General features: G+C 37.4%; 1 protein-coding gene across 1 annotated transcript; it reads left to right on the forward strand.

Moving 5' to 3' along the window:
- Positions 1-224: 224 nt before the first annotated feature.
- Positions 225-14,965, forward strand: lyn (LYN proto-oncogene, Src family tyrosine kinase). Its single transcript, XM_080861131.1, has 13 exons — positions 225-416; positions 4,000-4,136; positions 4,568-4,610; positions 5,350-5,455; positions 6,747-6,845; positions 6,964-7,067; positions 7,219-7,368; positions 8,034-8,186; positions 10,380-10,562; positions 10,704-10,780; positions 11,069-11,222; positions 12,886-13,017; positions 13,863-14,965. Exons 2-13 carry the CDS (start codon positions 4,005-4,007, stop codon positions 14,063-14,065), a joined length of 1,536 nt encoding a protein of 511 aa, XP_080717257.1. The 5' UTR covers positions 225-416; positions 4,000-4,004; the 3' UTR covers positions 14,066-14,965.
- The last annotated feature ends 355 nt before the right edge of the window (positions 14,966-15,320 follow it).

Genomic DNA, 15,320 nt, shown 5'->3' on the forward strand with positions numbered 1-15,320 from the left:
TCCCCCACTTCAGGTTAAACGTATAGTATTTCCATACGTGTAGCGCTGAAAGGCCATCTGTCTGCTGTGTCTTTCAGTCTCTTTCACTCTGTGTGTGTGTGTGTGTGTGTGTGTGTGTGTGTGTGTGTGTGTGTGTGTGTGTGTGTGTGTGCAGTGCTGATTATGCAAATAATCATTAGACAATTGTACCAGGAAGTTTCACTAAGAAAGAAAAATCCCCAACCAGTTCCTCATTCACTCATTGGTATAACAGTCCAGGTCGGCCAGCTGACCCACTTGTCAAACCACCTCAACACCAACGCACTGCATGTGTCACCCACTTCCATGTCAAGCACAGAGAGGACGTAGCTGAGGAGTGAAACGGCTCTACATTTTGGATTAACCGTTTTCTTAACCAAGGATACAGACTGAGACAGGTAAGCTGTAATGTCCAAGTGACATCAGGCAGACGCATGCTTGGTTTACACAGACGCATTAGGAGAGGTAAAAGTGTATGTAACTTTTTTTTATTAGTAGGAAAAAAGTAAATGTAAGAAGTTTTATTAAATTGATTTTTTTTTGTTCTGTGTTTTTGTGGACGCTTTATTCATTAAGCACAATCATAACTCACATTAAGTATAATTAGTTTAAGGAAAATTCTCTACAGTGCAACATGTTTAAAATCAGTGCTTTATTTTCTATTATAAAAGTTTTATTCCTATGGTTTCATGTATGGTATAGCGACGGATTAAACATTAAAATTCACTGCATTTATTGACGTATCCAGACTTTTCCTCAGTCTATTGCAAAAGGAGGAAGTGTGTGTCTGTGTGTGTGTGTGTCATAGTCCAATATATCATGCGTGTGTGCCCTTAAGCCTTTCAGACCCCTAGTTTCCGGCTGTTTGCTGACAAGTTAAAAATATAACAGAGGCACTGAACCAACAAAGTGCAAAACAAGCCTGTGCAAACCTGCCAAACCGCTGGCTAATGCATTCACTGACCTTTTTCTACCAAGAAAAATATGGTTTTACCATTTTCTTTACATTTACTCCCTGCCATCTCAGTTCACAAATGTGTTGTAGGCTGGTTTTCAGGTGTGCTTGCTTTGTATTTGCATTAGGTTAATGGTGTGTCCCCCCTACTCAAACAACTCAATTCAGGCCAGCTAGGTCCAGCAACTTTATTCAGCACTCAGTCTTTCCACATGAATATAAGATATTAACTATTTTTAACGTTATATGGTAGGATAGCTGTGCTTTGCTATCACCGGCAGCCTAGAAGCAACAGAAGTAAATGCTTTTAGCATGCAGAATGCAAGGTTTTGGTGTTGGTAAAGAAAAACTTTGGTATCAGATCAAATATTTCCAGATGAACCCTATTGTTGGGATTTGTCATATTTTCTTCCCTAAAATATACTACCTTACTATTACTGATAATAATGTTATCAAGTCAAAATTTCATTTAAGCTGTTTGGCTTGGTCGAAAACCTAATATGCCTCAATATAATAACCTAATAATATTTCTGCCAGCCTAAGCAGTGCTTTCTCCAATTAGCATACGTACATTAGCATTAGCAAAATCAACATGTTAGCGCCAGTATGAAGAGCATGTTAGCTAGCACTAAAAAAACAAAAAACAAACAAACAAAAAAAAAACAAAACAACCCACGCTAATTCATTTTTTGTGGGGGTTTTCTTTCTTGTTTTGTCCTGTTTTATTTTCTGACTTCCCTAACACAATTCATCAAAGAATATCTCATCTCCTTAGAACTTCTGTTCTAGCTTTTTAAAAATTTTAAAAGGCTATTTGCTGACCTACAGGACTAGTTGAACATGTTCCCCTTTTCTCTGCAGTTCAGCTGTGCACTTTAGTTTCCTGGAGAAGGACAGAAGCTTTTTATTTATTTATTTTTCCGTTGTACTTTGAATAACAGATGTTAAAAACCAACGTGCACTTCTGCTCTACAGCAACATGTTTTGTTCTTTTTTTCCCCTTTTTTTCCCTGTAGGGAAGCACTCAAAGTTGATTTGACCTGGTTTAATTTTAGTGCTTTATATGTTTGTGCTTTTAAGCCATATTGCTTGACAATCTAAGTATAAATGGTTTTAAAGGTGGTGTTTCTCACGCTCATAGGAAGTTTAGTTTTAATTTAGACAGTTACTCATATATAAAAATCCTTTTTATGTTCACACATTACCTTTGTAAAATATTTTAATTGTTAAACTCAAGGTACAAATATCACTTTGTTTGTCCTTAAAACTACAATATAGGAGATACATACTTTTAATGTTTTTGACTTTTATACATTTTAAAACTTATAACACCTCTCTCTCATAAAAACCAACATCACCAGTTAAAAAGATGTTGTTTTTTCTTTGCGACTTTGTCATCTTTGTGGGCATGTGGTCAGTATGTGCACATGTAGAAAGCAAGTGCACATTGGTGGCGGTGGGCTTCATGCTGGTTAGCTACCCACACAAAAGTCAAAAGAAGAAAAAACAATGCAGCAAACTGCAGCAATACATGTTTGATTTCCCTGAACAGAAACCACCATTGGATAAATTGCAGCCATGTCAGAATACAGGGAAGCAGCAGTGACATTGTGACATATCTTTTTCTAAAGAACTACTTTGAGACATTCACATTTTTATTGAATTTTCGTTGAGTTACAGCAGTAACTCAAAGTTACTCAACTCAACAAACGTAGAATTTTTCACCTGAAATATTAGAGTTTGTGTAAGAAGTGCCATGGCTAATGACATTTAGACTACTGGAAACATTGGTTACCATGGTGTTGCTGAAAGTTAGATTAAAAGACTGTTACCAGTTGTAATCTTGTTAAATATATAGCTGAATCCAGCAAGTCATTAGTCTAGCTTAGCATAAGCTTTAATGGTGAATAATGGCTCTGCCAGAAGCTTGAAGGTGGCATTCAAAGCTCACAAATGAAGATATGCATTTTGGACTTATATGTATTTTAAACCCACCCAGGTCTGATATAAATGATACAAAGCGTGTGCTCAGTCCACAACCTGTGCATGTAAAACCTCATCAGGTCTTGTAAGACGCTAATGCTATGGATATAGAGGCAGAAGTAGCAGAATGTCTCATTCAAGTCTATTTTGGCTACACTGCATCATCAAATCCTCCCTGTTCTGCTTCTCGTTTTTACTGAAAGCTCTTTTCCTGAAAGTGGCAAAGACAGCAGCAGCTTACTTGGTCACTGAAACATCCCTAAAAACAGAGCAAGAAATTAAAACGCATTGTAGACAGAACAGTCTGTGTTTTGAGCAAAATGGTGGAAAAAAACACCCATCGTACTGGACATACTTCCCCATATAAATATGATAAAAGTTGGGTTTTTTGTTTACACCTTTTGATGTATGATTGAAAGAGTATTACTCAGCAATGCCTTTGCACCCCTATTATGTTAACAATCCAGTTAGAGGTCGACATCATTATTTTTATATATCTGGTGCTAAGTGGTGCTGCACCTTTCCTGTGACATTCCCATAAGATGTAAATCAGAGTGCAGTATAAAAGTCAGTACAGTCAGTGGTGTGGTGCGGCTGCGAGGGAGGCAGCTGGACAGCATGAGCAATCACGCCACATTCACTTATAGGTCCTGATGTGGTTGGTGTTAGTGTGTTTGACTGCGAACTGCAAAGCTGCAGCCACGTGCAAGGACAGCAACGGTGATAATAAAGATGCTGAAAAGCATGGAACCGAGGACAGGTCTGCCGTGGAGTTATTACAGTTACATTTGCACATGTGCAGCAGTTTGTTTTTGTGAAACAACTTATTATTCTCACTTCTTGTTATCTTCCCCTTTATGTTGAACTTATAAATAACACTGGAAACATGACACCAGTTTGGATCTTTATTTTCACATGTAAGAACTGAAGAGTCACAGGTGTCTGCTGCCACACTTTATACGCATTGTGTTTTTTCAGCAGGTGTAAATGGTATATTTGTAACAGCTTTTTTCAATCTTTCTTTTTCTCACTTCCTCGTGCAGACAGAATGGGCTGCATGAAATCCACGCTAAATCAAGGTCTGAGCGGAGGTGTGGACCAAAAAATGGGCCAACATGCTGTCCATTCTGAACAGTCACGCTATGTTAGAGACCCCACCTTTAATCCAAAAGTCAACACGGTAAGTAGTAAGACTTGGGTGGACCTTACACTCAAATCTCAAGTGTGGTTGAGTGTTAACAGCAACAAAATCGTTAGATAACAAAAAGTCAAATCATAAATGGAAAGCATGCTATTGTTTTCATTCAATCAAAAATTGACTTATAATCGTCATTTGGTTTTTTCGTCATTATTGTATTGTATGAAGAACAGAATGATTCAGTTTTCTTTACATATTGCATCAAAGATATGACCTTTCTTTTTGTTTTTGAAAAAAGTTGCTCAATGTTTCCTGCCTAATAGAATTTCCCATTTGCAAAAGATGACATCTATTACAAGGAAATGACAAAAGTCTGTGCAAAAATCTCTATGTAAATAATGTCTGCCTTAAAATAATGGAAGTAATGATGATAGAATGACACTGTGTAACTTTAATATTGTTTCCTTTTGCAGAATAACTCACTGTTACCGGGTCAGGTGTTCCAAAAAATGGAGGGTACGACCCTTTCTTCCTTGTTTTTTGTTTATTTATCTGCTGTCTGCTCATTGTTTCGTACTACTATACCGTACTTCTGGTAACACCTGTATGTGGTAGCTTCTAAGGTAATAGGGAATTCACTCACCTCAAAGTATGTATAGTGAAACAGTTAGGCCCCAGAAGTCCTCATAGTCATGAAAGACAAAATCTTCATCTTCTTTTGTTAGTTTTTTAACTTTGACTCATTTTGAGATTTCACCGGCAAATTTTGACTGATTCAAGGTTTATTTACTAATTTAGCAAATTCACTAAGAAAATTATTCTAAAGCTAAACTTTAGAATAAATAAACCAGTCAAATATATGAGTATAGGTTAAAATAGAAAGTAATCTTAGTTATGATAGTTTTTATTTAGAAAAGAGATCCTTATAGGAAGGCTAGTCACTACATTTGACCATGTAATTTTCCGCATTATATTAAAACTCTTTTATCTTAGCAATGTACACAAAGGCGTTTAAGTACATCCAACGAAGTTGCAATTTAAACATAAAATTATCATTAGTCATTACTGATTGAGACTACAGCTACTTATAAGTAGGTTGAGTAAACTGATAAGCTAGGTGCATGCCCTATAATTGCTTCTGTCTGACGTTTCTGTACATGTTGTCCCCCGTGTCTTTACATAGTTTAAAAATAGAACAACCTTTGAGCCTATTTGCATGTGTTAAATGATGACAATTTTCTCTTTCCTATTTCAGAACAAAAGGGGGTGGGTAAAATAGTGGTTGCCCTTTTCCCATATGAAGCTGTACATCCCGATGACTTAGGATTCAAGAAGGGAGAAAAGATGAAAATTCTAGAAGAGTGAGTGTCTGGTATTTATGGTACACTGATTCATTCTCAGAAAATGTGTCATCATTTCTACAAATGGCAAGAATCACTTCCACTGTTATATATAGCCCCCCAGTTTTAGATAGACAAACTGACACCCTTTTACATATAAAGATTATTTTTTACTATTTGAATAAAAATTCTTTGTAGTCTGGATTTTTAATCAGGGGCTAGAAAGTGAGAGCGTATTTCTCCCATATTGGCTTCTCTTCATTGGCTCTCTGTTTAATGCCGATCTAAAATTCTTCTCCTCACATTGAAAGTGCTGGACGATCAGGTCCTGTCTTATGTTAAAGACCTCGTCGTACCACATCATCCCAGTAAAGCACTTTATTGTGGTTCTTAGAATATTTAAAAGCCTTCAGCTTTCAGGCCCCCTGTCTCCCTGTCCTCTCCCCCAGTCAGTCAGACGGCTTCTCTCTTCACTTCACAACTCAAAAAATTCAAAGCAAAAAATCCCCAAATTTCTTTTTATTCTTTTTAATCATGGCCTGGTTCCTTCCTTCTCTATATTTTGTTTCATCTGTCCAAATTTTGTTTAGCTTTTGTGGCAAGCTTAATCTATCCCACCAGTGACACTCCCTGAGTGTTCTGAACCCTCTATATTTTCATTTAGAAAGCCATTTCTCAATTGCAGACTATGGCAGTTATACAAATATCCTCACTGCGTGTTCTTCTTGACTTGGTTGTGAAGCTATTTTTCTCAACCATGGGAACAATCTTTTCAGCATGCGCTTAATTTAGGATTTAGCCATTGCTAAAGTTTTGTGCCATCTCTCGGATAGGCTTATTATGTTTTTTCAGACTAATGATGGTCTCCTTCACTTGCAAAGACATCTCTTTTGGCTTCATAGTTGAAATTACAGTGACAAAATATAAAAGTTTAACTTGGTAAATCAATTTCAGATATTATGTCTTCTTCCTCTGTGATGTCCAGTAACTTTTGAGCCTCTGAAAATGAGGCTGAGGATGTATGAAAATGACTGTAAACTAAACAGTTAATGCAAAATTTTTGTTATAAAAATATCATATACGTTTTATAAAAGATTTCTGCAATGTGTGAATGTATTTTAGGCTAAATTACTTGCCCATGAGACAAAATAGCATTTCAGTTCAGAAATAATATTTCTCTGAATATAGGAATTACACTAAGTTAAACGATGGAATTTAATTTTAAAAAATCATCTTTCAAGACCTTTTCAGAACATCTCTGTCAATGCAAATGATTGTTCTAAAATGTATATGTATATTTATGAACTGACAGACATGGTGAGTGGTGGAAAGCGAAGTCTCTGGTAAACGACAAAGAGGGATTCATCCCGTCCAACTATGTGGCTCAAGCTGACACCATGGAGACAGAGGAGTATGTACTTGTTTCCTAATATTACTTCATGTTATTCAGATTACATTATTCATTTTTGCATTCAGCATCAACATTATGTATGTTACCAAATATTTATTATGTTTTTTGTTCCGTGCAGTTGGTTTTTCAAGGACATCACAAGGAAGGATGCAGAGAGGCAGCTGCTGGCACCGGCGAACAAGCCAGGCGCTTATCTAATCAGAGAAAGTGAAACATCAAAAGGTATGGCTACCATGGTAGCTCTGAGATACCGACATACATTCAGCAGCATTCTCCACTTTGGACACGTGGAGTTGTGACATTGTGTGTGCTTGATTTGAATGATCATGAATCACCAGTCACTCTTTTTTTTTTCTTCATGATTTTTCCACAGGGAGTTACTCGTTGTCCATCAGAGATGTGGACGCCCAGGGAACAGACTCAGTGAAACATTACAAGATCAGGATGCTGGATAATGGCGGCTGCTACATCTCTCCTAAAATCTCCTTTCGGGATATTAGCAGCATGATTAAACACTATCACAGTGAGTACAGTGCAGCCAAAAGTCTGTTTTCACACTAAAACGTTGTATCTGTGAAATATTATTTTATATGGGAAAATAAAAGATTAATTTCTACTGCAAATCCATTTACAGTACTGACTATTTATTACTGCAAATAAAAATAAAGTAATAATAATGTAAATTAAGCAACCTAATAATGCTATAAATGTAAAAAAAAAACTGTAAATAAAAAATAATCTATTATTAAAATACTGAATACTGTAGAGGAAAAACAGCAACACTGTAGCCACTTTTACAGTAACTTCCTTAACAACCTTTTCACGGGGTAGCGTGCTGCTCATACCTCTTCTAATAAATCTCATATATTCTGTTTGTCCACATAAACAAGTTTTAGAAACATACAAGCTGTGGCCTTATGTAGAATTATGCTTTGTATGTAAATGACTGTATGATTTCTCTGGGTGCTTCCTTTTTGCCTAATAATGTGAAACAAGTGACAAAAAAGAGCCAGCTTTGCTCCCTCCACCTGCTTCCTATGTTTGTGCAAAGCAAAGCTAGTTGGTTTCCAGCTTTTGCTCTACACTTGCTGATCAGAGAACAATGTTGATCTTCTCATTACAAAAAGATTACACATGCTATGTTATTGATTAGGAAGACTGAGCACTGTCTGTGTGTGTGCCTTCCAGACAAACCGGATGGCCTGTGCCGTAAACTTGAGCGTCCTTGTGCAAAACCCAAAGCTCAGAAACCTTGGGATAAGGATGCCTGGGAGATATCCAAAGACTCTATTAAGATGGTGAAGAAACTTGGAGCAGGCCAGTTTGGAGAAGTCTGGATGGGTGAGTAGAAATGACTTTTATGTCCAAGAGTTGACAAGGGAAGAAATTGCCAAAGAAAGGGAACGCACAATGATTTTTACCACTCTAGCCCTTCAAATAAAGACCACAACGAGGTCCCTTTAAGATACACGAGAGTATTGTTTCACAAAGAGCACAAGAGGTAGGGCACGTGGCCTTTTATCACTTTTAATTATTACCTCATGAATTCTATGACATTCCCAGCGTTATTTCCGAGAAGGCAGCCGGCCTGTAAGTGGCAGCTAACATGGATTTGGCACTTGACAAGAGAAAATCAAAGACTGGGAGACAGCAGATAAGTAACAAGGGAGCATATCTTTTTATGAGCTCCTTTATGAAGGAACAAGATTTCTAATTCCCTTCTATCATTTACAGTAAACACAGACGCAGGGAAGTGAGCGTTACAAGGAAGTTCCATTTCCCTCTAATTAAAACAAAAATGACTTCCTACTTTTGTTGTCCATGAGGTACAGGACCGTGCTCTGTTGCAAAAAAAACCCCAAACCTCGACTGCCTGCATGTCTGCCTCTGCTCAGACCATCTCATTGATGTGTCGATGAGTGCTGTCGTCTGTGGAGGAAATGTTTGAGTCCGCGGGGTGATTTGCGTGTGAGGTTTCAGAGGAATGATCACAAACAAATAGATGCGTATCATTTGTAAAAAGCGCTACCGCAGAGAAGGTTTTATTGCACAGTTTCATGAACAAACCGAAGCTGACTTTGTTTTACGGCTTTTAAGTGCTTTTTTCAAAGATTTTTTGTTTTTTGTGGCTTCTGACTTACACAACTGCTTTTTCACTTCGTTAAATATAAGGGGAAGTATGTGAGAACAAGTGTGTTGCCATTTGTGCTGTCTCTGTTAGTGGGAAATTATGTGATAGTTACGTCAATACTTCGAGGTATAATTTTAACTTCAACGACGACAACTGTGTCTGACATCACTAACAGCATCTTTACAATTAGATTCAAAAAGCTACACGTGACGAATTTATAGAGGTGTATTCACTGTGGTTTGCACTGAGGTCTGGGATAATAGAATAGAATAGAATAGAATAGAATAGAATAGAATAGAATAGAATAGAATAGCACTTTATTGTCATTGTACATGTACAACAAAATTATGTAAAAAACAAACAAACAAGCAAGTGCTACCATTACAGAAACTCCGCTGACTAAATTTACCAGTTGGCAGTACATCCATAACTGACTCTGAAACAATAAAACTCTGTGAATTATACACAGAGGGAGTTATAATAAAAGTTCAAACTGGCCACAACTCACCTTACATCTTTGCATTCAAACTGACGTACTGTATGCAGTTTCCACGCTACAATGTGACATTCAATCAACCCATAAATCATATTATTATTATCATTATGTAAGGCAACAACTTTTCCTTTGTTCTTGAACCAAAGTCACAAAAATGAGGTTTTTGTCAGGATCTTATAACTCGAAGGGAACAAAGCTAACACAACCTGACCCAAGGGTGGCCCAAAGGATCTTTAGAATAGCTCTTCCAACAAGTCATGAATAAATAATGAATGCAATGGAATTTGCGCAGCAGTTGCATTATCTAAAGCAGATATGTTACTGCACCTGCCAGGATCTGAATAAAAGTTATGCAACTTTCAATCTGGGTGACAGATAATATTCACACCTACCTGAATTACCAATAACAGGGTGTTTAACGGATGGAAAGGGTGTCATGCCTGACTTCGTAATGACACTGAGTGTTATGAGTAGCAGCAGATTCCAACATTTGTTCCGTGGATTCTTGTTTCCTTTATGCAGTTTTGTGGAATATTCATTTACAGATATGCTGCATTGCATCATAACTGAAACCAGCTTAAAATGGAAACAAAAATCCACCTTTACAAACACTGTAACATGCAAACAAATGTGTCCAGTCATGCATCAGTGGTCAGCTTTTGACAACATGGCATATTTTTCTCACCTGTCACTGAACGTTAAACAGTAAACACAGTGTTTTCCTTCCCGTTCTTTCCTTTAATTTGCATTTGTTTGGTGTAGTTGTTTCAGTTTCCTCAAAAATTTTTGTGGAAACGTATTTGTTTCCACAGGGAAACATTGAAAACAGTCCAAAGCCATGTAGCAGAGCATATCATGCTTTAAAGTTCTTCTTTCCCCATGCTTACTCTTCACGTTCTCCACTCAGCATACTACAACAACACAACCAAAGTGGCAGTGAAGACGCTGAAGCCGGGAACCATGACGGTTGAAGCTTTTTTGGATGAAGCCAACATGATGAAGACTCTGCAGCACGACAGGCTGGTGCGGCTCTACGCTGTTGTCACCAAGACAGAACCCATCTACATCATCACTGAATTCATGGCAAACGGTAAATGCCAAAAGTCTTTAGAAAAACTAAACTGGTTATTATGAAATTTTGTGGCCTAATCACAGAGTCGACACTCCAGTATAGGCATAGATGCAGACATGCAAAGCACTGACGCTGTTTTCTGTTCTGTCTCGTCTTTAGGGAGCCTGCTAGACTTTTTAAAGAGCGACACAGGATGCAGACTGCAGCTGCCCAAGCTCATTGATTTCTCTGCACAGGTGATTACACCAATATGCTTCTTTGTGACCTCGCTGCTCACTTGTCTCACTACTGTGAACCCTGCATACTTTCACTTTCAAACATGAGGTTGTTCTGTCCCAGCATCACACTGGCAGTGTCCATCCATCCACATAATCTAATAACAGATTGTTATTATTTGCTTGTAATTGCTTGTAACGGGGGTGATTATTTTTCTTTCACATTTCTTCTGTTTTATGTAGGTTTTGATTGTTTTCCCTTTCACTCTTATGCTTAAGACTACACACCTTCCTCTTGCTCTGTTACAGATAGCAGAGGGCATGGCCTACATTGAGAAGAAGAATTATATTCACAGAGACCTCAGGGCGGCTAATGTCCTGGTGTCTGAGAGCCTGCTTTGTAAAATAGCAGATTTTGGCTTGGCGAGAATCATTGAGGATAACGAGTACTCTGCCAGAGAGGGTAAGTGTGTATGTGTGTATGTATGGGTATGTGTGTTTGCGCATATATGTGTATGTGCGTGTATGTTTGTGTCTATGTGTATGTGTGTGCGTGTGTATGAGAATTTGAACACGTCTCCACTTTTTCTGTGGAAGGGGGCTTTCCCAGCACAAATGAGACACTACCCTGGCTTGATGCTTGTGACATAGTGAAACAAAAAGCCCCTTTTGAGAAGTGGAAGCACCCGCAAAAATTTATGTTGAATCAGACACTTTTGGTTTCATGTACCAGTCGCTCCACTTTTGTCTCACTGAAATCACACCACAGTGACCAATACCTCTGATGCCCCCAAACTACACTACCTCCTTTCACACTCTCACAAGGTTAAAATGAAGCAGGGAGTCCTTTTGGTACAGCCAACATTTCCCCATCATTCGATTAGAAAAAATAAATAAATAAAATGTCAAAAATTAAACATCGTTTTAGAACTATTTTCAGTCAAATTTTGGAAAACTGAATTGTCTTTTCATAAAGTTTATACCTACGCAGTATGGTTTTGATTTCACACCTGTAACATGCCACAAACTGGAGGACAGCGGAGGACCGGAACCGAGCTAGGAGACTGATGTGTGGGGTTAACCACCATTTCCAAAACACTGACCATTTAGTGATTGTGAGATTTCAAACATTTGGAATGAACAGGGTTCATGCTCAAATTGTGTACTTCAGCAATAAAGTCTCAGTCTTAGGCGTGGTCAGGGAGGTGACCGAGAACTGGGCTGCTTCTGCAGCTGAGCTTTAGAAATCGTTTTGATAAGCGGAACCGTATGGCAGAGCAGCTAGACAGAAGCCAGAGTGACTTAAAGACAGCCCACACCCTGCCTTTTTTCATACAGTGCATTTCAAGAATTACAAAAGGATGAGATAAAGATTCTGTCGTCAGCTGAAACAGAGTGAAGTGTTTAGGCAGCAAAAACAAAAAGTGTGGTAAACAACAGACATTCTGAAGAAACATCCTGCAGAGTTCAGAAACCTGAGACTTGGATGTCAGTTTGCCATTTAGCACGGTGGTGACCATTTCACTATAGCCAAGACAAGAGTGAAATGGAGTAGAATTTTTGTGGAAAGATGGCAGATGCTTGTCGTGTGCATTGTATTGGGTGAATCCCTTCTAATATAATGAAGAAAGGATTTACCAAAAGAGTCTGTGCAATGTAATCAATGAAACACTGAGGACGTGGAGTTCTTTTTTTATGAAAGGAGAATCAGGCAACAATGCTAACCACTCTATCACCATGTCATCGATGACCGCTTTCATTACTTAACTTTTAACTTATATGGTGGGAATTTTTCAAAAACCTGTTTTGGCCTTTTTAATTGTGGGGGAAAAAAATCATTCATAGTTCATATTTTTCAAATTAAAGTAACTGTGCAGTAAAGTGCACGAGGAAGTGTCTGAATGCTATTTCTCAAGTGACTCATGAAACCTTATGAAACCCGTGTGATCACTGGTCTGGACCCAGGATGCTGAAACTATTTGCAATTGACGTTTTGAAATAAATCCAGCTACACAGATAGAATCTAAAACCTCATTTACAAAAACAGAACAGGTGATCTTTGGGATTGTGTGAGGGAATAATAGAATTATAATTTCACAGTGTCTGTTTGTGTGTGCATTCCACAGGAGCCAAATTCCCCATCAAGTGGACTGCTCCAGAGGCTATTAACTATGGCACCTTCACCATCAAATCTGACATGTGGTCATTCGGAGTCCTGCTCTATGAGATTATCACCTACGGGAAAATCCCTTACCCAGGTAAATATTAACTGCAGCACTGTTGATAACTGCTTGTGCATTTTAGTTTTTGGTAAATAAATAATGACATGGTGTCATGCTTTGCTGTTCTTCTGCACTTAAATTTACCTAACTTTAAGACCTGCTGATAACCAGGTTAGTTTTTATTATGTCCTGCCATGTCTTTTTATCATGACTATATAAAATGTAATGCATTGTCATGGATTAAAGGGCCTTGACCTATTAAATTAAAATATTGGGTTCAATAATATGATGGTAATTCTAACAATACAGAGTTCAGATGGAGAACCGTTTGTATTAGGTATGTTTTACAAGTAATATTTATTCATTTATGGTTATTACAGATGACTGAAGCTAAACTAAAAGCTGATACTACTTGTAAAAAAAAGCACTTTAAATAACTAAAAATAATGCAAACTCAGAAAAAAAAAAGAAAGCTAATTTAAATCATTGTGCACTTATAAAATGTATTCAGGAAATCATTTAAATTTAGTCCCTTTTTTGAACCCTGTAAACACATAGGCATCACAAGCCAATGTTTATTGAGACTCTGGTATATGTTTGTCGAGACTCAGGTCTCTACATGACTGAGTGAAGTGTTTGTGTTGATATTTTTATTGTATTATACTGGTCTGAACTTCATAAACCTCTCCCCTGACACAGCTAACTGTAACCATAACTTTTATGACCCAGCCTCACTGAGCAGTAAGGCGCTATGCTGAGAAAGACTGCCCTCTGCTGGTGACTTTTGTGTTCTACTTCGGGTTGAGAATGTGACGGCGAGTACAAAAAGGTTCTCATTGGAAGCCTTTCCAGCAGTATTTACACTAATTTGGTGTCTGCAGGCATGACTAAAGGAGAGGTGATGTCCTCAATACAGCGCGGCTACAGGATGCCTCGGCCCGACAACTGTCCCACTGAGCTGTACGATATCATGATGTCCTGTTGGAAGAACAGACCTGAAGACAGGCCTACATTTGACTACCTACAGAGTGTCCTGGATGACTTCTATACCGCCACAGAGGGACAGTACCAGCAACAGCCATAGATGGAAACAAAACTGGAGAGACTTTTGGCACATAATAAACTAATAAAGGTTATCTTATCTTATCTTATAATGCAAGCAGCTTGTAAATAGCTTTATGTTTGGACCTACTGGAGATATGTGATTGTATTTTCTATGTTTATATTCATGTATATATGATACATTCTGCAGTAAGCTGTGTGATATATTCACAGTAGACAAAATATAGTTTGCATGTTCCAGAATATAATTTACTGCAGATTTTCAGGGTGTGTAAATATGAGGTTTTGTGCAGTTAAGCCTCGGTGATCTGGAGGAATTTTACAGAAGTAAAATTGTATCATATTATTTGTACTTTTGACACTGGAGTCTTGTTAATAAGTGTTTCAATAATTAGGGTGTTTGTGAGAGTTATTGAACAAACAGCAGGCATTATACAAAGAATTTGTGAAGCAATGATATGTAGGTTAAGAACACACTTTGCACGCAGTGCAAATTTTAAGTGGTGATATTTTGGGTTTACAAGCGATGGGATGAGTTTCTATGAGTTTTTGAGCATTGATTTTTCATAAATTTTAATTACTTTACAAGAAGAAATGGTAAATGAATATACACATTTTTACTCAGCCATACCACTCTCTTCAAAAAGATTTACATGACGATTATGATTACTCTGCATTTTTATTTTGGCATGAGAACTTACTTCTTCACAAGCTGCTCTTACTAAATTAAAACAACGGTTTTCTTGTTTTTGTTGCTTACTGTTTCAGAGACTTGTTGATGCCCCACTTCATATTGAAGTGCTCTAGCTCTTGCTTGTTTTTTTCTTCATCACATCATCATTTCAAGTAGGCTTTGTTATTAAAAGGAGATTTATGTTTCTTTTTAAAAAAAATAAAGTGCAGTAATTGTTATGCTGTATTGAATGCCTTTGTACAAATGTGAAAAGAGCTTTAATAAATGCAGCAGGTAGCATTGTTTCCTTGGTGACAAATTTATACACTCTAATGAATTTATAAAATTAGAGATAATTAATATATTCAATTATAGTTCAGTTAATTAATTCTATATGTGCTTGTCAAACGTAAGTACTGTACCTCGATAAGTTTTTTTTTCTTTCCTTAAGTAACACAAAGATGAAAAGAAGGAGAATTACTACTACTACTAATGATGATAATAATGATGATGATACAAACTGTACTGAAGTTTAAGGGAACAAAATGTAGATAACGACTAAATATGGAAAAAGACTATTATTTTGAAGCGTCATCTCGTTTCC

The sequence above is a fragment of the Rhamphochromis sp. 'chilingali' genome (assembly GCF_963969265.1).
Source record: "Rhamphochromis sp. 'chilingali' genome assembly, chromosome: 16".
NCBI classification, from domain to species: domain Eukaryota; kingdom Metazoa; phylum Chordata; class Actinopteri; order Cichliformes; family Cichlidae; genus Rhamphochromis; species Rhamphochromis sp. 'chilingali'.

Excerpts from the sequence above, each read along its gene's own strand:
- lyn (XM_080861131.1), top strand. The coding sequence starts at position 4,005 with ATGGGCTGCATGAAATCCACGCTAAATCAAGGTCTGAGCGGAGGTGTG. Across the intron at positions 7,068-7,218 it reads AGAAAGTGAAACATCAAAAG|GGAGTTACTCGTTGTCCATC; the intron begins GTATGGCTACCA and ends ATTTTTCCACAG. Across the intron at positions 10,563-10,703 it reads CACTGAATTCATGGCAAACG|GGAGCCTGCTAGACTTTTTA; the intron begins GTAAATGCCAAA and ends TCTCGTCTTTAG.